The sequence below is a fragment of the Oncorhynchus nerka genome, linkage group LG23, assembly GCF_034236695.1.
Source record: "Oncorhynchus nerka isolate Pitt River linkage group LG23, Oner_Uvic_2.0, whole genome shotgun sequence".
Lineage (NCBI taxonomy): Eukaryota > Metazoa > Chordata > Actinopteri > Salmoniformes > Salmonidae > Oncorhynchus > Oncorhynchus nerka.
This window is the reverse complement of record NC_088418.1, coordinates 21750154-21772080: the sequence shown is the minus strand read 5'-3', so window position 1 is coordinate 21772080 and position 21927 is coordinate 21750154. Positions and strand designations below refer to the sequence as shown.

The window sequence follows — 21927 nt, the reverse complement described above, 5'->3', positions numbered from 1 at the left end:
GCCTGAGTTACAGGCAGTTAGATTTGGGTGTGTCATTTTAGGCGAAAATTGAAAAAAAGGGGTGGTTAATAACTATGCTTCAAATGTTGATTTCATACATTAATGACACATCATGAGAATGGCCGCAGTGTTCAGATCAGCATGAGATTCCCTTTTCTCATCCTATTTATTGAATATCGTTTATCGGTGGAGTTATCGGCCGATACCGATATAGTAATATTGGTGAACATAGTAATATTGGTGAATATATATCGGTCCGGGCTTTAGTTTTATACAATATCTATGTCACTGCCTTTCCTCTATCTACTTTCTATACCTTAATCTTAACTTCCTTTGTGTATTATTTTATTATAGTAACACTTTGCTTTCACTACCAACAGACATGAGAATGACAGAATGTATGCTATGTTACATGAGAATGTACGTTATAATATGTTAACATCATATTTCTGCAATTTCCTGTGTTCCATGTCTGTGGTATTGACAAATGTCTTGTATTTGTCTGTCACGATTGTAGCAAATAGATAGTTTTGGTGCTCCACATATCCCTACTCTGACCTGCAGGAAGTGGATTCCATGCAACTGATGTGATTATGCCGACTAGGGCGGTGTTGAAATTGGTGCTACCGGAGGCTAACCTGATCGGCTAAAAACTGCATTTCACCAAAAGTCACCAGAAACTCTGGCATTAAAAGGTAAAGCCACAGCTCAGTCAGTTTGAATAGTAACATACAGTTTCCATAGGTGACATCCTCTCTCTGGTTCCCTCTGTAACAGAAGAGTGGCCATGATTACCAGAATATTAAGTGGGGTAATAGTCTGCTGGATGTAAATGTTTAGCGGTTCTGCGGCAATGTACACCTCAAATCTTTGTTCCACCAAGGTTGGTATTTGAAGAGTTTCTAACGGGTAAGACATGGGCGATGTGGAGTGTCGACGTTCACTCATCATGGCCACTGTCTATAACATGAATACAAACAGAAATGACTGAACTGGCTGACAGGTTAGCTTTAGAGCTTTCATTTAGGGATTACCTGTGTGTACACCAAGCGTTGATGGTATTTGAATGTGTGATGGGCTCATCCTAAACTAGATTGATGATTTGTCAAGATCTTTTTAAGTTGCTGTTCTCATCATTCTACCATGATGACAAACACTTAGGCCTACTGTAGGTATAGTATAGTGTAGAATAAAAAGTTGACGCATATCAACCCTTTTTCTCCAATCACTTTGCAGATGGCCTATCTAAGGGGAAATCAGTTAATTCTGCCTCCAGGACAAGACTGATGACAATGAACGACAACAGGCGCAAAATTCTGTGAGAAAAGATTTTCATACATCCCAGTTTTATAGCCTGGCAAAAGACACTATACAGTATGGAAGCAGTACAGGGCTTTGCCACAATCTTTTCCAAAATACTTGATATTTAAGATGAGACTTGTGAGATGTACTATATTTATGTATAGCGTAAGAGGTGAGTAATAGACATACTATACAAAGTAAAAAAAGCACAGATTTTTCTCCAAATACCACACATTTATATTAGAGATGGGCATCAGGCTGCCAAAACCTTTTTCAGATGGCTCTAGTCTACCGAGTGGCGCAGCAGTCTACCGAGTGGCGCAGCGGTCTCCCGAGTGGGCACACATCTCAGTGCAAGAGGCGTCACTACAGTCCCTGGTTCGAATCCAGGCTGTATCACATCCGGCCGTGATTGGGAGTCCCATAGGGCGGCGCACAATTGGCCCAGCGTCATCCGGGGTAGGCCGTCATTGTAAGTAAGAATTTGTTCTTAACTGACTAGTTAAATAAAGGTTAAATGAAGGTTAAATAAAATACAAAGCCCTCTTGGAACATACTGTTATCTTTTATCTGCTTTGGGGAGGGGGGGGGGGGTGTATTTTGTGTGGCAGCTCCAGCTCCTCTCCAAACCCCTTCATTAGCTAGCTATTTCACTCTATCACCTCTTCCTCTGTGCATATGTACATCTCCAGAGTTATTTATGCTCTGTTTTGTTTTCGACACCCCATCTTGTGATTGTGTGACTGGCTGCCAAGCATGGTGCAGTCAAAACTCCTTCTCTCCTCCCTTCCCCACTCGGCTGGAGAATTTACGACCAAGTCATCGCCCTGAAGCTGAAAGGAGCCCTGGCTCGCTGAAACTTAGCACCCTCTCCCTTGACGCACCACGTACCCATCTCGTTGTTTTATCCGCTCTTGGATTTGCTCGACAACGCTCCACGACGACAGTGACAGCGCCCCATGACATCCATTCCTCAGCACCTGTCTGACCACCTGAAGCTATACAAGGCCATTTCATCTTTTCTCCCTCTCCACCTCCCCCACCCTCCACTTCAAATGAGTTATCCAAATCAAAGGTGGTGCGCATTGTCCGGAGCTGAACATTACACCAGTGTCATGTAAGCTCCTTGAGCAGAGAACAGCTGCAGGTAATTCAGACAGAGAATCCTGCTGTCTTTGTTATGTTGTGTGCTGAATCAAGGGAGTGGGTGTAAAGTCGTCCTGCCATTAACACTTCATCCCTGTGGCCTGTGTCTTTGGCAGCTCCCCTCTCTGTAAATGAAACCAGAAGATGCTGGTGGTTTGGGCAGGACCGCTGTGGGACCACATGCTAACTGGGCTACTAAAAGTGCAGTAGCTCTGACAAGTATTGTGTCGGGATCCAAAGAAGCTTTGTCATACACCTACTCACAAATATCTCCAAAATAAAATACTTGATGTTACAAAAGAGCAAGGCCTATGAGGTCAGATGCATAAAGCTGAATTTGTAATGAGATGATCCTCTACATTTCACGTGAGGGTGCCAAACGGGTTCTGGAATATTTCAACAAAGACACGTAAAGCCCTACAGAGCATAACCTGATTGTATCATGACACTAACAAACTCCCATAGACCTCGGAAATATTGCAATTACTAATTCAATGGCAAAGTATATGCTTAATTATTGTTTATTTGAAGTATATTAAAAAATGTATTATAACCATTTGTGTATCAATTAGATCTGACACTGTGGCAGTCTCACAAATTTGTTGATTTCATTGATTTGGAGAATTTCAAAATGAGAGGGCTTTAAGTCATTTCAAACACTATTGATGGTACTAAACAGTTAACACTTTTTGTGAATAACTCCCTCGAAACAAAACCAATGAAGAACATTCAGTTAACAATGAAGAGTTACACGGCATGATTGGGGGCCGACGGCCAGAATGTAGAATATGGACCCACAATGGCAAAACAAAACAAAATGACGCTGACTTAAAAGGTCCTGATTGTATGACTCCAAATATAAAAGTATAGTTTTATTTAACAAAATCAACTAAGTACTTATACATTTGGACTCACAAAATGTATGGTTGAGTTTATACAATTTTAGTTTGTCCTGAAGATGTTCAATGTTGTCATTGTCCTTGGAGGATGGAGACATTATCTAAACCAATAATTACACTAATTCCAACCGCTATTTAAAAACGCTCCAGGCCAATATTCAGAGACAATTTACATAGACATGCCATCCATAGGCTCCTTTTAAAAAATCCCTATAGATATTGAATAAGCTTCATGTTCAAAACTATAATTCCAACCTCCTTAGCATCACAACATTTATCTAATAAGATAAATGGACCTTAGTGAAGAGGAAAAGAACGGCAAGCCTTTTCCGTTACACCAGTGTTTGAGGTTAAGATTCTTTTGGACTGGGCTGGAGAACATTTTTCCACGCAGTCAACTGAAAGTGCACTGTATTCTGCCCTCTAAAAATGATCATTGACCAAAAGTCTATAGCAGCTCTAGGATTTGATGCTGAAACTCTAGATTGTACTCACCACCAGATGGGATAACCTCCAAGCACCCGCCAGCTGGACAACCACACACACATCATATATCCAATCAGGTACAAATCCATGAGGTATGCCTTGTGGTGATAGGAGTGGAAATGGATCAATACATAGAATGTCCAATGGGGAATGAAGAACAGGCTTCCTGGAGGAGAAGCTTTAGCAAAAGCTTGATTGTTGAGGGAGGGGAATTTAAATGAAATTGAAGCAACAAAAAAAAAACTCCTGTTTTCCCCCTTCTTTGAGTCGGGCCAGGGAAGTGTGTCTGGCTCCTTGTAGTTAAGAGAGTAAGTCTCTCTCTCACACATACACAAACGCACACACACGCTCCTACCCGTCCTCTCCTTCCCTCCCTCTCTGAGGTTCTTTCCTAAGGTAGATATCTTTTTCTCTCCACTTTTTTTCTCCCTCAGGATGCCTCATCCACAGGCCCAATATTAAGGGGGGGGGGGGGGGGTGAGCGAGGTTTGGAGATGTCAGCTGGCAAGCCAATCACAGAGGATGGCCTTAGGTTACGAAAAAAAATATTTGTTCCCATCTGTCAATCACACACCACCCCCTGGTAATGTGAAAAAAAAGGAGAGAGAAAGAGGGAGGGCGAGAGGGAGGGAAAATGAGAGGGGAGGTATAGGGAGGGACAGAGGAAAAAGGTAGAGTTCTTATTCAATCTATTTCATCCATGATAATTCAAAGCAAGCACTCCCTAAAGTGGCTGAGGATAGGTGAAAGGATGTAAGGCCTGCCTCTTCGTGGAGGCTTTGGGATTGACAACAGAGAGGAGGGCATACGGGGGAGGAAGTGTTGACTCCATTTTTAAGGGGTTGTGCCCTGACTAATTGATCCGGATATATGTGCATACAGTGCATCCACACACCCTTTCTCTGTCACGCACACAGGGAGACATTTACAGTGGATTTTCTAAATTGTTGTCCTCCCACACCGACAAGAGGACATAAAAGGAGACACAATAAAGCCATAAAACGTGGTGGTCGAGCCAGTCACGTAAGTTTATATGCTGAGGTGGGCCAAAGGTGACACATTTTACATCAATACCATTGTCATTTTGATGGGCTGTGGGGCAGGCAGTAGTCGGAGAGAGAGGAGGGAGAAGGGGGCACTATTTCTAGAACTAACCCAAAGTCAATTTAGATGTTTGGAAACTGATTTGTGACCATTACAAACTTCACACTTTTGTTGAGTCACGGGGTTAAATGCTCTTTTATTTATATCAAGACTTAGGGAAACGTTTTATTTTCAACAAAGGCATATTGATGTACTGTACCACAACAGCAAAAACATAAATTAACCCATGAAAAGACTGCAGTACGTTAGCAGAAATTGATACATTTCTTATGTTTCCCCTATAGAGAGAAAATCTATTCTCGGGTTGAACAGCTTGTTATTAGAGTTTTGCCAGTGTGTTGCATCGTGTGTTTAGAGAATGATGTCTCTTAGTGGTTCCTCTATGTTCTTATGATTCTGTGTGTTCAGATGGTGTTTTCTTTCTAACAGAAACACTGCACAATGCCGTGACATCACGCCTGAGTCAAAACAAGATCAATCTGAGTTATTTAAAAGTGATTTACCGTGAGATTTCTTCAACCGTTATATTTCGTACAAGACACACAGCTATTCACTGAAGTCATCATCCTTTTGAGAAACATTATTAATTGACTAAACTTGTCTAAATGATTTCCTTGATGATCTGTTGTAGCTTTTGGACTGATGTAGACATAGTGGCACAGGTGCCTCAAAGAGGAATTGGTCACGGCTTTAATGTTCTGCATGCAGTACCCATGAGGATCATGTTGGCCCTTCATCCAAACCTCATTTATACTACTACCTCTCAACATCCCTAAAATAAACCCTATTGGTTACCACCAATCAAAGCTCTCTCGTCTTCTCTGGTGTGGCTATGAAATGTACCCCAGGGTAAGGTTTGTCTGGTGACAACTGATGTGCTGCCTGGGGGTGGTGGTGGTCATGCTCTACCCCAGGGCAGGAGGGAGTGAGTGCCGGAGGGGCTGAAGGAAGGGGCTGAAAGGTTTCACAGTAGGGGCTGGGAGTGTGCCCTCTGGAGGGGAGAGCTGCCTACCTACCACAGGGACAGAGCCCACTGACCCCAGCCTAGAGGTCAGTCACAGAATACACTCCTCGCTCTCCTCCTGTTTTCTTCCCCCACAACAAAGAAGCTGTGACCGATGCACTTTGGGACCAAATATCGCCTGGCTTGAGAAAAGAAAACATCAGTCACTATCCACAAAAAAATGTTAGAATCATATTGACATTAATGACATACGGCCTTGTATACGTACCCGTCAAGATGGGGTATGTATCTGTGAGGCTCACGACAAGGAACTAAGGTCTGCTTTCGATCACAGACATTGTCCTGTGAACGAGTTTGAAAATGTGCCGAGCTCAGCATTCTTGAGGAGTGATCGACGCTTCGCGGGGCCAACGATGGATGGATGGGGAATGTGACAAGTGCGCAATTTACGATCGGAGGCGATGGAATGGTCTGCGGTCTGCATCTGAACAACATTGAAACCACGTTTCCCTGCAGGTCAAAGCCACAATGTGATAAACTGTCTGGAAATTTACAGTTAGAATCTACAACTCTATGAAACCTGGTCCTGAACTGTGACCCATGGAGAGTTTCCATTGTGCAGATGTAGGATCTTAATTTGAGCCAGTTTATTACAGCAGGTAGGTACTCCTGCAGCAACAGAAAATGCTCATTATTATGTGGATTATAATGAATTGTAATTTTTGTAGGGATTGAGCCATTTTTCATAAGGGAAAATTACAAACTTCCGAAGCCTTTTTAAACCACAAATACACTACAAGTTAAAATTATTAAAATTATCCAGCAACAGGGTGATCAAATTAAGATGCTACGTCTGTAGTCTGTCTGATACCATATGTATCTATATCTCTCTCTGAAGATGACTCATGACAGCCTGAGAAGTAGGCTATTCTGTGAAACATCAGAACTTGTTTAATCTTTGTTTGTTAAATACGTAAGGTATGGATGTATGTCAAAAACTCAATAGTGACATAAAACATGTGTGCGTGTCTATTCTTGTGCATGCGTGTGCTCGTCCTCAAGCATTTGTGTGTAAGTGAGAGAGAGACTATGTACTTGTATCAGTATATGCCCAGGAGGGGGGGCACACATAGAGGACCCCTGCTGTGCTGGTTTCTACGGTGACCTGAGAAAGGCTGTAACCAAGTCCGGCTCTTTCTCAGGCCTGATCAGCGTATTACTACAAAGGAGGACATGTGTTCAGCCCCCCGCCTCCCGCCCACTCCCACTCAATCCGACCAATGTGGCCGGACACAGGCAGCCAATAAAACCAGGATTAGGAGGGTGTCTACACACACTGGGCAGTAGCGAAAAAGTTTCTGAACACGCCCAACTCCGCCCTCCCCTCACACACTTATTTTCTTTCATTAGTTCTTTCTTAGACCATCTTTCTGTCTTTGTTTATTTCATTCGCTCCCATTTTCTCTCCTTCCTCTGTCTCTTTCTTTCAAATCCCTAACTCTGTAAGCTCCTGACACAATGGGGTTTCCAGAAATTACTCATTTAGCCAGCGCAGTTCAGTCAGTTCTCAATGCCCGTCTCCCCCTGTCATACTTGGAGTCCTGTGTCTTGCCCTGATATGATAATGAAATGCGCTCCATCACAATAACAATGGTGTGTGTTTGTGTGTGTTGCTTGTGTTCGTGTGCATGCACCTGTGCCTCTACATGTGTTTGACAGAGATACAATTCAATGTCTCACAGTTTTTTTGTTTCACTCCAGGACAATGCAACGATGTTGCAGATGTGTCCCATCTGCAGCGGAAATACATCTTGTGTTGTATGCTGTCATGAATGTCTGGCGCACTCTACCAGTAGGCCTCTCTGTATCCAGAGACTACATCCTCATCCATCTGCTCTGGATCTCCCGAACGCTATAATGCTAACGTGTCCTGGAAATGGGAGCATTTGGATAATATCGCTGCAGCCTTTGTCAAGGATTTTTGTAAGCTGGGGACAAAGAGCGACAAGAACTCTCCCCCAAACAAACCTTTTTCATTAGAGCAGCAAACACTTCATCCTTTAGCTATGCAGCAGGATCCCCTGTTGGTGTGGAAGGCCAAGCCACTGTCACACTGGGAGGGAAGAGCCTTAAACCCTCGGCTGGCGGTCTTCAGTCGGACATTGAGCCCAAGCCTAATTAAAGGGCACTTAAGCCCCACAATGAGCCGCCGTGCAGGTTTGGGGGTGGCGGGGGTCTCAGAGTGGAGGGGCAGTATTCATGGCACTCGTAAACAAGGTGGTCTGAGAACAGAGAGAGAGAACAGAGACGAGAGAGAAGAGGGGCTATGTACCAGCGACTTTGTTCACACTCTTCAAGACAAAGTCAACAGCCAGCCCTCTTGCCATCCCCCCTAATAACCACCACCTTCAGAGGGCTCTGCAAACACAATGCTTCTCCCACTCCCCTCTTCTCGCTCTCAGTCACTGATGGGACAATGAGGGAGCCCACCCCCTGCACCCGCTCCCAAGCGCCCCCCCCAAACAGACACTTATTTTATTGAAATTCTTTGGTGTTCTAATCCCCAGCTTCCTCCAGGGCCAATAATGGACTCCCTGCGACAGACTTCCAGCACCGATAGCTAGCAGCATTCTCCCAGCACGGGTCACAAGTCCTCTCCTTCTCCAATGTCAGCACTATATGCCTTCCCAGTCAGTGAAAAGAAACTATAGCTAGCACTGTAGCATTTGTTAGTGAAATGCAATGTTATCTTGAATCAATACAAATGTGCTGCTGAATTCAAAGGTTGATGGGAAGTCAGTGTTGGAAGTTATAGTACTCCAGTAACAGTGTCGTGTTGTATTTCAAGGTGATGCCACATCTCCGAGCCAATAGCAAATGTGTCCTTCCATCTTGTAGTGACCAACCTTAGTTTTGCTTTAACTAAAAATGTCTATGTATGGCTAGTTTTACAATTCAAATAACAAGGGATTGATTTAAATTGTATTTTGGCAGAGGGTGACAGAATGCAGATTTGGGCAGAGACATTGTATAATGGACTGCATGAACAATGAGCATATACTACCCAACATCATGCCTTTCTGTTCCATTATCATACGTCTTATGACCAATGTCCAACATACCTGTCCTGTCCACTTTCACATTTAGCTTGACTACATGTTCAATTGGTTCTCACTGCAGGTGTACCATTCACTCTCAGTCAGAATAATCCCAGAGGGGGGAAGCGACCAGTTGGAAATGTGAGGATGGTGACATCTACTGGTCACATGGGATTCTTAGGGGCTAGTTAATGTTTATTGTCAGGATTCTTGTCCTTAAGGCAGAATTGAGCGATATCTCCTTAGATAGGCCAGCTGCAAAGTCAAAATTGGCCATGTAGAAAATAGAAGGAAGGGAAGCGCTGCTAGACCCACAATAGTATGTCTTTGTAAATAGAAGGTGCTCTTTGGTAAAAAAGAAGGTGAACCAAGGCACTCTTCATATAATTAATTGAAATGCCTTCATTTGTATGGCATGTTCTATGGAACAAAGATTTTAAAATTTGATGTGTTTCATCTGCATGGCCTACATAAGGTAGCACAAAATTAGAATGATACTGTACAACAGGGGCGCAACTTTCACTGCTGCCCACATTCTGAAATTGCATTTTTGACACCCCCCCAGATTTATCATTGGAATGTGATCCTAAACGAGGCAAAGGTTTGCTTTAGGACCATGCAGACGCCTCCAAGTGGTCTGGTAGGCTATTTGGAGTGTTTATCCGACTGGATGTGAAAAAAATATATATTTAAAAAAAGAGGTCCCCTCCACTTCTAAAACCAAAGTTGCGCCCCTGCTTGTACAATGTATTTTCTTTTGATCAAAGCATTTTCCAATCAACCCCGATTGAAGAGGGAGTGGTCACGGAACAGCCAATAGGCCAAATGAATTGGAAAACACCTAGTAAACAACACAATACATTCAAAAGGGAAATAGAAACACTATCAAAATACACATCAGGTCAGATGCATTAGAACCACTAGAAAAAAAAACAAAGTAGTTCTAGCCTTGAATCGGAGTGGGCAAAATTGTGTTTATGTTACAGAAACGAAGGCCCTAGAGAGTAAGAGAGACAATAATGCCAAAAGTGAATCTAAGCATGAACGGTATCTCGTCATTAAAAGCTGTCCTATTAACATGTTACATTGTAAAGCCTCACTGGGAGAGCCTCGAGGGACCAGAGAGTATAGAAATGTAATCTGCTCCAGAACACATCTGAACAACTATTAAACGTGTGTTAAGAAAAAGAGATGGAAGAGGAAAAAAGACCACAAGGACTTTGAAGCTTCAATTTGATCATCCACCAAGGTAGCCAGAGTTGTTATAGGCCAGGGATCACATTTCCACCCACGTCAGACTGAGTTTATTGTACTGTAGCTTTACAATAAAACATGGAAGATATCCACAGTGGGCTGAAGATCTAGGCCCATGCTTCAGCCTACATATTACATTATACATTAAGGATTCCTTAATGTATAAGGAAGTTTAGAAATGTTTCATGACGAGAACGTTGTCACTTCTGAGAACTATTATGGATTATTATGGATATTATATTTGACAAATTAGATGCATAAGTCAAAATCGTAGCATGTACAAGAAACACATTATCAAATTATAACGATAAGGTTGATTTATACAAACAAGCAATACCTTGCTCCTTCTCCCCCAGGCATTGAAAATATATATTGAATACGCCCTTCCTTCCTAAGCCCTTAACCAACAATGCAGTTTTAATTAAGAAAATACCCCCCAAAAAAGTAAGAGATAAAAATAACAAATAGTTTTAAGGCAGCAGTAAATAATGTCCTTGTCCCATTGTGCTCTAATGACTTCTTGTGGCGGGCTGGGCACCTGCAAGCTGAATACTGTTGCCAGTTGTGCGGCTGGCTTCCCGGTTAAGCGAGCACTGTGTCAGTTGACGCATGGCCCTTGACATTCGCCTCTCCCGAGTCTGTAAGGGAGTTGCAGCGAATAGACAAGACTTTAACTACCAATTGGATATCACAAAAAGGGGGTAAAAAGTACCCCCCCCAAAATATATATATTATAATTTACTTAGCTTTGATAACCATGACAAAAGTATAGCTATTATGATATGGCCATGACTTGATAGGAGTCTTCGGCGCTGTTATGGTTTTTCTCATTGTTTCCAATGCCAGCTGGGATCTCAAAGCATTGTTCTGTATTTGCATGTGACGGTAGATCTAAGTTTACATCTCTTAACACACCACCCAGAGCTATGACCATGAGATAATACCTTGTCAGCTGGCCAAACCTGTTTAATGCCACTCAATTCTGGGGTATCCTTAGAAAACAGTGGGTATCACATAACCACCCAGTTAAATGGAACATAGCTGACCCCTTTAGCTTTAGGGAACGGTGTTCCCTAAATTAGTGTTTGGACTTATCTGAGGATCTAGAACATGACACTCTTGATCTTCTTTGATTTGGGAGTCTCAGGCATCAACCTCGTCAATCATTCTCACTGCTTCTAGCCTAGAGGAGCCTCCACTGTCCCACCAGATATAGGAGTCAATGGCCTTCTTTTGTGCACAAATATCAAATTATGATTGGAAGGACGTCAGAGTTCTCTAAAGAGCTAGACTATTTGTTTTGATCAAACTGTGCAATTTGGCAAAAATATCTATTTTGTAACACAACTATTTTACTGTTGGCCTACTTTTTCCATTAGTATTCATCTATCTATTTAATATCAATATGAAAAGGCAGTTACACATGTAGGCTACATATTATACACTTTATATACAAAAGCATGTGGACACCCCTTCAAATGAGTGGATTTGGCTATTTCAGCCACACCCATTGCTGACAGGTGTATAAACTCGAGCACACAGCCATGCAATCTCCATAGACAAACATTGGCAGTAGAATGGCCTACTGCTGGGTGGAGATTATAACAGAACATGGCCAAGATGTTCAAATGTTCATAAATGACCAGCATGGTCAAATAATAATAATCACAGGCAGAACAGTTGAAACTGGAGCAGCAGCACGGCCAGGTGGACTGGGGACAGCAAGGAGTCATCCTGCCAGGTAGTCCTGAGGAATGGTCCTAGGGCTCAGGTCTTCCGAGAGAGAGAAAAATAGAGAATTAGAGAGAGCATACTTAAATTCACACAGGACACCGGATAGGACAGGAGAAGTACTCCAGATATAACAAACTGACCCTTGCCCCCCGACACATAAACTACTGCAGCATAAATACTGGTGGCTGAGACAGGAGGGGTCAGGAGACTCTGTGGCCCCATCCAATGACACCCCCGGACAGGGCCAAACAGGAAGGATATAACCCCACCCACTTTGCCAAAGCAAAGCACAGCCCCCACACCACTAGAGGGATATCTTCAACCACCAACTACCATCCTGAGACAAGGCCGAGTATAGCCCACAAAGATCTCCGCCACGGCACAACCCAAGGGTGGGCGCCAACCCAGTTACTCAACCCACTCAAGTGACGCACCCCTCCAAGGGACGGCTTGAAAGAGCACCAGTAAGCCAGTGACTCAGCCCCTGTAATAGGGTTAGAGGCAGAGAATCCCAGTGGAAAGAGGGGAACCGGCCAGGCAGAGACAGCAAGGGCTGTTCGTTGCTCCAGAGCCTTTCCGTTCACCTTCACACTCCTGGGCCAGACTACACTCAATCATATGACCCACTGAAGAGATGAGATGAGTAAAGAATTAACGGTTGAGACCGAGTTTGCGTCTCTCACATGGGTAGGCAGACCATTCCATAAAAATTGAACTCTATAGGAGAAAGCCCTGCCTCCAGCTGTTTGCTTAGAAATTCTAGGGACAATTAGGAGGCCTATGTCTTGTGACCGTAGCGTACGTGTAGGTATGTACGGCAGGACCAAATCAGAGATAGGTAGGAGCAATCCCATGTAATGCTTTGTAGGTTAGCAGTAAAACCTTGAAATCAGCCCTTGCCTTGACAGGAAGCCAGTGTAGGGAGGCTAGCACTGGAGTAATATGATAAAATGTTTTGGTTCTAGTCAGGATTCTATCAGCCGTATTTAGCACTAACTGAAGTTTATTTAGTGCTTTATCCAGGTAGCCGGAAAGTAGAGCATTGCAGTAGTCTAAAGCATGGATTCATTTTTGGACAAAAAGTTTCTGATTTTTGCAATGTTACGTAGATGGAAAAAAGCAGTCCTTGAAACAGTCTTGATATGTTCGTCAAAAGAGAGATCAGGGTCCAGAGTAACGCCGAGGTCCTTCACAGTTTTATTTGAGACGACTGTACAACCATTAAGATTAATTGTCAGATTCAACAGAAGATCTCTTTGTTTCTTGGCACCTAGAACAATTATCTCTGTTTTGTCCGAGTTTAAAAGTATAACGTTTGCAGCCATCCACTTCCTTATGTCTGAAACACAGGCTTCTAGCGAGGGCAATTTTGGGGCTTCACCATGTTTCATTGAAATGTACAGCTGTGTGTCATCCGCATAGCAGTGAAAGTTAACATCATGTTTTCGAATGACATCCCCAAGAGGTAAAATATATAGTGAAAACAATAGTGGTCCTAAACCTTGAGGAACATCGAAATGTACAGTTGATTTGTCAGAGGACAAACCATTCACAGAGACAAACTGATATCTTTCCGACAGATAAGATCTAAACCAGGCCAGAACTTGTATGTGTAGTCCAATTTGGGTTTCCAATCTCTCCAAAAGAATGTGGTGATCGATGGTATCAAAAGCAGCACTAAGGTCTAGGAGCACAAGGACAGATGCAGAGCCTCGGTCTGATGCCATTAAAATGTAATTTACCACCTTCACAAGTGCAGTCTCAGCGCTATGATGGGGTCTAAAACCAGACTGAAGCATTTCGTATACATTGTTTGTCTTCAGGAAGGCAGTGAGTTGCTGCACAACAGCCTTTTCTAAAAAAAAGTTTTTACATTTAAAATTTAAATAAAAAAATCTATCATAGGATGCCAACACGTCTGTCGATTTTCTCCCCTACTAGAGCTTCCCCGGTCAACTGTAAGTGCTGTTATTGTGAAGTTGAAACGTCTCTGAGCAATAGCGGCTCAGCTGTGAAGTGGTAGGCCACACAAGCTCACAGAACGGGACCGCCGAGTGCTGAAGCGCATAGTGCGTAAACATCGTCTGTCCTCGGTTGCAACACTCACCACCTATTTCCAAACTGCCTCTGGAAGCAACTTCAGCACAAGAACTGGTCATCGACCGCTTCATGAAATGGGTTTTCATGGCCGAGCAGCTGCAAACTAGCCTAAGATCACGATGCACAATGCCAAGAGTCGGCTGGAGTGATGTAAAGCTCGCCACCATTGAAATCTGGAGCAGTGGAAACGCGTTCTCTGGAGTGATGAATCACGCTCCACCAACCTAATCTGGGTTTGGCGGATGCCAGGAGAACACTATCTTCTCCAATGCATAGCGCCAACTGTGAAGTTTGGTGGAGGAGGAATAATGGTCTGGGGCTGTTTTTCATGGTTCAGACTAGGCCCCTTAGTTGCAGTGAAGGGACATCTTAACGCTACAGCATACAATGACATTCTAGACGATTCTGTGCTTCCAACTTTGTGGCAACAGTTTGGGCAAGGCCCTTTCCTGTTTCAGCATGACAATGCCCCCTTGCACTAAGTGAAGTTCATACAGCAATGGTTTGTTCAGATCGGTTTGGAAGAACTTGACTGTCCTGCACAGAGCCCTGACCTCAACCCCATCGAACACCTTTGGGATGCCCGACCTCACTAATGATCTTGTGGCTGAATGGAAGCCACAAGTCCCCACAGCAATGTTCCAACATCTAGTGGAAAGCCTTCCCAGAATAGTGAAGGGGGGACCAACTCCATATTAATGCCCATGATTTTGGAATGAGATGTTCACCGACCAGGTGTCCACATACTATTGGTCATGTAGTGTACTTGATAACATGTTAGGTAGGCCTACTTTTCTTACATCAAAGAATTTAACTCAATTGGTAACTATGTTGGTAGCTTACCAAATGAAATGTATTTTATTAAGCCCTTTTTTTTTTACATCAAATCAAATCTAATTTTATTGGTCACATACACATGGTTAGCAGAGGTAAAAATCTGTTGTTCTGCCCCTGAGCAAGGCAGTTCATCCACTGTTCCCCGGGCGCCAAAGATGTTAATTAAGGCAGCCCCCCACACCTCTCTGATTCAGAGGGGTTGGGTTATATGCGGAAGACACATTTCAGTTGAATGTATTCAGTTGTACAACTGACTAGGTATCCCCCTTTCCCCTTATTGTGAGTGTAACAAAATGCTTGTAACAAAATAATCCTGACTGTATGTAATAACACTTAAGATTTTCTGGGTGAACAATGTAAGAAATAATACATAAAAAAAACAAAATACTGCAGAGTTTCCTAAGGACTAGAAGCGAGGCAGCCCTCTCTGTCGGCGCCATTTTTCTGATCAGTAGTTGTCACAAAGTGTTATACAGATACTCAGAACACCAAAGAGCTAGCAATGCAGATGCAGAAGCAAATGGTGCCTGTGGTGCTCTATTTGATTAATTCCTAAGAAACAAATAATATATGAAATGGTTATTACTGTGTAATGACCAATTACTATCTAATTTATCAGTGAATACTTGGTGATTTGTGTACAATAAAAATCAAGCTCTATACCATTCGTTTTGATATCAAAGGTTGACCTACTGATAATAGTAATTTATAATGCTTGAAATGTAACACTTATTTTCAAAATGTGCCTTTCTGCACCCATGAAAAGTGCCCTCGCCCTCCTGTTCCTGTGACGTTTTCAACGCATTCCATTTGAATTGGTCAATTTTACCCATGTGATGTAAAGACACCAATCAGTGCTAAGAGCGATAAAAAAAATAAAAAAAACGTCCAAATGTGGAGCTCTGAAAATGATGACGTTCTACATGAATTGCTGGCTGGTAGTGGAAGTGGAATTGTTTAGCCTGAATGTCGGGCTATAAACTGAAGAATACTTGAATAACATTGCATAAGAAAGCAATAAGAAGGTATTTGAATGAATGACTAATCGAAACGATATAGCAGTCTGACCTATTGATGCCAATTACCTAACCAGAGAAGGCGATAGTGAATAAGAGGAAAACAGCGATATAACGGACTGAAGCTAAAAGTGCGATTGAAGCCATTTTCTCCTGTAAGTATTATCTTGTTTGATTTGGCTACTTTATTTACTTATTATTAATATTGGAATACAGTAGTCCTAGTGCATGATGCAATATCGTAGATCATAATGTCATATTTCAATTGAATAATGGAAAGTTCTGGAAGAACTGAAAGAATGTGAGTTGAATCAGCCTACACTACATGCTGGGTCATGACTATGTTGTAATTCTCATAGCTATTTAATTACTATTTTTGGTGCTTAAAGAGTATCCAATATACTGTGTGACCAAAACTAATCGACTTTCTGCTACATTTCTGCAAGACTCCCCCTCCTCAAAGTTACACAAAACCTAGTTCAGCACCACATTCCAACTAAATTTAGCCTATCTAGGGACTCCACCCCCTCCCAATAGGGTCTAATAATGAACAGTGCATGGATGGAATAGTCAAGCTGTAGCTTAGTCGCATTGCTTGCATCATTCGTAATTGCTGGCATACCTAAGGAATTACACACACCCTTCTGTTCCCACCACTCAACGTTGACCCCAAGTAGACGAGGAGCGTGGTAACGTGACATCATGAACGTGGGCACGGCACACAGCGAGGTGAACCCCAACACACGGGTAATGAACAGCCGGGGCATCTGGCTCTCCTACCTCCTGGGCATCGGCCTGCTGCATGTCATCCTGCTCAGCATCCCCTTCGCCAGTGTGCCTGTGGTCTGGACGCTCACCAACCTCATACACAACCTGGTGGGTAGTAGGCACCTTAGTAGGCTATGCCTAGGGCCACCAGTGCATCTCACCCACTGTATAACATAAGTACTGTAGGTGGATGGTCCAGTCACTGTTATTGCACACAATGGTAGTCTCCATAAGCAAACTACTCTGCAGTCTGCACAGTCACTAGGAGTGTGCTGAGTGAAAGTGAATAAAAGCAATAGTCCATGGGGCAGTCTGGAACGTTTGTCTCTTTTTGTGGCATTTTCATTGCTATGAAAAGTCACAGAACAGATCAGCTTCCACATCCTTTTCCAAACTAAATCGATTTGCGGTTCTAGGCTACTGACAATTTCACAGTATCTCTTTAACCCGTACAATGTTTTATATAACAGCTTTCCTGACTGACTATTCTGTGTGTGTGTGTGTGTGTTGCAGTGCATGTACCTGTTGTTACACTTGGTGAAAGGAACCCCGTTTGAAACTCCGGACCAGAGCAAGGCTCGCTTCTACACATACTGGGAGCAGATGGACTATGGTGTACAGTTCACTGCCTCACGCAAGTTCCTCACCATCACTCCTATCGTCCTGTAAGGACATCAACACTACCTTATTCTTTATAGACTATTTATAAAATAATAGTCTGTTTACTACTTATAGTCCTTTATAAAGTATAATTTAATGCAATGTGTTGCAATGGTATTTTAGTAGTGATAGGACTGTGAAGTGAAGCATTAGCCAATTTCTTTAAGTACCGTTTTTTTCTCGCTGTCCTTGTTAATGACTTCAGCAGCCTCGTCCAGCCAGTCTTTGGGCAGTGGGGAGTCTGGGCTGCTGTGGTGCCTGCTGTCAGCGGAAGGCTCTATTTAGAGACACTGCTGACAGATGGTTTGTCACTAATGCTTGGTCAATGAACCATGATGGATCTATTTGCAGATACGTCCTCTTACATTTTACGCTACATTTTATTTTAGTCCTTGTCACTTTGATCTTCAAAAGTCCTCCACAACAGTTCACATGTGGCATTGTGAATTGGAAAGACGTAACTGTCGACCAAAAAAACAGATACCTGTAGTTGTCCAGACAATACCTTTTTAAATGACCTCCTTCACCCAGCTCCAGTCTTTCTTTGACCTACCCTTTCTTTCTCTTCCTCATACTTGTTCCCTCTCCCCCTAGCTACATCCTCACCAGCTTCTACACCAAGTATGACCGGGCCCACTTTGTGGTCAACACGGTCTCCCTGATGACCGTGCTCATTCCCAAGCTCCCCCAGCTTCACGGAGTTCGGATCTTTGGCATTAACAAGTACTGATGGGGCGGAAGAGGACACCGCCATTCCTCCATCTCCCTGTGGACTGTAAACACAGAGTATCAGGCCCCGCCGCATTGGCCCCCAGCCCATAGGGATCCATGGCCCCTCTCTGGCTCACAGGGCTATTGAGCACTCTGCTAAATGAAACCTATGGGCGATAAACAACACAGAATTGACTTACAGGGCTCGGCTGGGTCCGAGCTCCTATGTGGTCCTATTGAAGCTGTGCTGTGGTGTTTATTTGTGGTTCCTTTTATGTCCATTTGATTTCATTCACAGAGAACACTGCAAGTGACGCCTTTGAGGACATACAGTAGTATGATATGTAATTGAGATTGAGTTACAATGTGGAGAGGAGAAACCTCGGAGCAGTTTGATCCTGAGAAAAGTGAGACTCAGACATTTTGGAAGTTATGTCACTCAGTTATGGATACCCTCTAGAATTAGAACTCTACATTTCTTTAGCATCTTGTCCTCACAAGGCTCATCCTCTCTTTCTCTCATAAGAAAGGACAGACTGCTAGAGAAAAGGTTAGCTCGGGAGTTGCTCTGCACTGTTGCAGTGGTCAGACAGGAGGGACCACAGGGTTTATATTTAGCCCCCCTTGACCACTCAGTCTGAGTTTGGAAAGTTTAAGCAACACTTATTTTATCTGATCATTTCCATATTTAGATTGCCTTGCTCTGATTTGAACCAGAGTTAAGGTCTGTTCACATTGCGGTCTTTAATCTACAGTAGACATGCTCAGGCCCCAAAGCTAATTCCAGCTTTGTGAATCTGTTGTATTTACATTTCAGTTGGGACCCTTAGGGCAGAAGATGAAAAGCAGGTTAGGCGATTCATGTTCATGGAAAACATTTGTGCATACATATGGCATACTCTAAGTCAGGGTTCCCCAACTGGCCCTTGGGTGGTTTTATTTGTCCCCTCAAGTTTTCTGAGATTTTCATTGTAGGACATAAAAGACTGTAGAAACACCAGGAAATCAGCTCCCAAGTGATTTCAATTGAACAAATCTGTTCCCAAGTATTCCCACGCATAATAGAGAGACATGTGAAATGATTATGTTTTAGTCAGACATATCTGTTTGGGCTTCTTGCGGTCAATTTGCCGTCTACAAATGATTAGTAATTATGTTCCGGCCCCCGGACCATCCGCTCAAGAAAAAAAACGACCCGCGGCTGGGTCTAGTTGATGATCCCTGTTCTAAGTATTGTATATTCAACAATAATAGATTGTAGTGGATGGGTATGGGCTTAAAGACTTCCTTCAAACTGCACGTAGAGACATAAAAATTGTATCCATGACTTCATCCGACTGGGTAAGTAGAAAATAGGGCTTGATTGACAAAATCTCAAACTATCCCTTCAGTTGATACAAAGGCTATAAATGTGTTATGACATGTTGTAATGTTGGTGTTTTAATAAGGTACCAAGTACAGATAGATACCGGGAGTTTGCCACATAGCATGTATTTACACTCTTTGAGCAGAGTCATCATGGCAACAAACAACAACAAGCGTATTTAAAAAGGGGAAACGGAAACTGAGAACTACGCAGCACAAAGTGTTGTGTTCAGAACTGACACTCAGTTTACTCCGATTGAAGAGAGGTTGTGATAATTGAGATGAATGTTTGTTTGAAATGAATTCCCAGAGTCTTTCACACAGCTTTAGATAACCCCCCAATGGATATTTTGGCAATGAAAGGGAGAAAATAACTTTTCATATCCACAAAATGCACTATAATCAAATATGAATGGCTTCAGTGGATTTTAGCAAGTGCAGAGAAGATTTATTAATTACACTTATGACTGACAGGGTTTCAATGTACATTAGAGATACTGCATATTGTTTTTTATTAGAAGTAAAAACCAAAGTATGTGCGCCTTCCTAGTTTGTTAGCACAGTAGGTAGCAAAGAACACGAGTGTTTTTCAATGTGTGTGAGGTCTGTTGCACAGGAGCAATGTGACGTTTATGTGTGATCTGACTGGTACAGAGCACAGGACTTTATTCGTTTGATTGTGTAACAACATTACAGTCTTATGAAATTGTAGGTACTCGCTTGATAGTGGATTAGGAAAAATATAGCTTAGGGCTTTTTTGGCACTTAAGTTCAGAAGGAGGATGGACTATTGTAAATATATTTTACAAATGAAAACCTATAACGATGAGGATTAAAGTTTTTGTGTTTTTGTTTTGTTAAGAGTAGGCCTACATGGAAAAAACACATAGTTCTACGGGCAAGCAAACAGTTGTTTCTTTCTAGTGAATACCTGTACATGATAGGCATTGTTTAGTCCAACCACACAGAATACCATGCTTATCTCTGGCATTTGGTTTCAGTGAATGAGGATCGTAACTTCAGTGGGTGTACCAATGTTATTCAAATACATATAGTACACCTGAATACAGTTGGTCAATTCCTGACAAATGTACGATATTAACATAACTTATGTTGGCCTTACGCCCTTTAGCAGTATTTTGTCGTGGTGTATAAAAACCTACCCAGGCCTCGAAGTCATCCTACCTTCAAAGAACTCTGCTCATGTTTAAAGTTGTTGAGCAGGAAACGTCCATTATGAAAACCTTCGGCGGGAGTTTTTGCCTCTATTCTAAATGGTCATTTAAAGTAGTGTTTAGCTGTTAGCTTATGTAGAGACAAGTCTTTCTGTTACATATGAGAATAGTGTAATGTTTAGGTTGGTTAAACAACAAAACAGTCGGACCACAGAAATGCGTTGTGTAAGCTGCTGAGACTTGGACATTGCCAAGTGGTTTAGAATCTAGACCCTGTCCGTATTAGCTGAGCCTTAATTATTAATAGCATAATATTTCCACTAGTGTTGATCTTGAACACTTAGGCTTGTGCTTTCTTTCAACCCCTACTTAGTACAAAACTAGTCATACAACTTTAGATAGTAATCCATGGGTATTGCAACCCGAATCCAATTAGTGTTTGGAACATTAGAAGCCAAAGCCAGCAGCTTGTTAAACATTGATTGAGGGAGAGTGATAGGGACAGTGCTGAAAGTGAGTCATCAGGTGTCACTTGGCCAGCTTTGCTAGCCACAGACTGGCACTGAACCTACAGATGTACCCTTACAGAAAAACCACATGATTTCACATAAAATGTCATGTGAAAAGTTTCTTTTTGGACCACCACGTCTTCACGTGTAGTTTCATGTAGTCACATGTTGCTTTCCATGTTGTCACGCTATCACATTAACTTCACGTAAGATCACATTAAAACGTGTTTTTAGAACACTGTGTTCCCGTGTGAAATTCATGTGTGTGTGTGTGTGTGTGTGTGTGTCCCACGTAAGTGTAGGTTCTTTGTTGTTCCAGAAGAAAGTGTCTCCCTTCTTACAGTACAATCCATGTCGGTAGACTAAAGCAGTCGTTGGCTAATCTATTAATATGTACGACAGTGACTTGGGCCCTGTTCATAGCATAATGCTGTCTGTTTACAAATACATTGTAGAGCATTGTGAATTATAGCTGATGCTGTTGAATTATATATTCCTTTCTAGGTTGAGAGTCTACCGTTGGCGACGGTGTTTTATGATCTAATTATACATTTACAAAAGTTTTGTCTTTGTATCACCTTTTTCTCAATATTTGTATATAAATTAGTGATAACCTACAATGACACGTATGAAAAGTTAGAAATGGATATTCACTTTACGTAATTTAAAGTAGATTTATTTTCTCTCTGGCAGCGAATATACGATAGTTTATTAATAATAGATTTGAGATAGTATGGTGAACTCGTTAGATTTGTACAATATTTAGGAATTTCTGACTTTCATTTGCTTAAGGGACGTT

The 21927-nt window shown here is 42.4% G+C and overlaps 2 protein-coding genes and 1 long non-coding RNA gene across 4 annotated transcripts in view; 2 read left to right on the top strand and 1 right to left on the bottom strand.

Moving 5' to 3' along the window:
• Positions 1-4233, bottom strand: part of LOC115106460 (proto-oncogene Wnt-3-like) — a 30073-nt gene extending 25840 nt beyond the window's left edge. The window contains exon 1 of the mRNA XM_029629225.2: positions 3843-4233. Within this exon, the coding sequence (XP_029485085.1) occupies positions 3843-4162 (320 nt within the window). The 5' untranslated portion in view covers positions 4163-4233. The remainder of the gene's footprint in view (positions 1-3842) is intronic.
• On the top strand, positions 524-1768 carry LOC135564015 (uncharacterized). The gene is made up of 3 exons (XR_010460759.1): positions 524-695; positions 1237-1318; positions 1560-1768. It is a non-coding gene; the product is annotated as an uncharacterized LOC135564015 (long non-coding RNA).
• An 11593-nt stretch (positions 4234-15826) lies between the features above and the next one.
• On the top strand, positions 15827-21364 carry ormdl3 (ORMDL sphingolipid biosynthesis regulator 3). 2 transcript variants are annotated; one of them, XM_029628723.2, is made up of 4 exons: positions 15827-16095; positions 16618-16816; positions 17222-17373; positions 17963-21364. In XM_029628723.2, the coding sequence occupies exons 2-4, from the start codon at positions 16643-16645 to the stop codon at positions 18096-18098; spliced, it is 462 nt and encodes a 153-aa protein (XP_029484583.1). In that variant the 5' UTR covers positions 15827-16095; positions 16618-16642; the 3' UTR covers positions 18099-21364. The 2 variants fall into 2 exon arrangements, with proteins under 2 accessions (XP_029484583.1, XP_029484584.1); XM_029628724.2 differs by having other exon boundaries at positions 16615-16816.
• The last annotated feature ends 563 nt before the right edge of the window (positions 21365-21927 follow it).

Coding starts and splice junctions, on each gene's coding strand:
- ormdl3 (XM_029628723.2), top strand. CDS start 16,643: ATGAACGTGGGCACGGCACACAGCGAGGTGAACCCCAACACACGGGTA. Junction 16,817..17,221: donor CCAACCTCATACACAACCTG/GTGGGTAGTAGG, acceptor TGTGTGTTGCAG/TGCATGTACCTGTTGTTACA. Junction 17,374..17,962: donor ACCATCACTCCTATCGTCCT/GTAAGGACATCA, acceptor CTCTCCCCCTAG/CTACATCCTCACCAGCTTCT.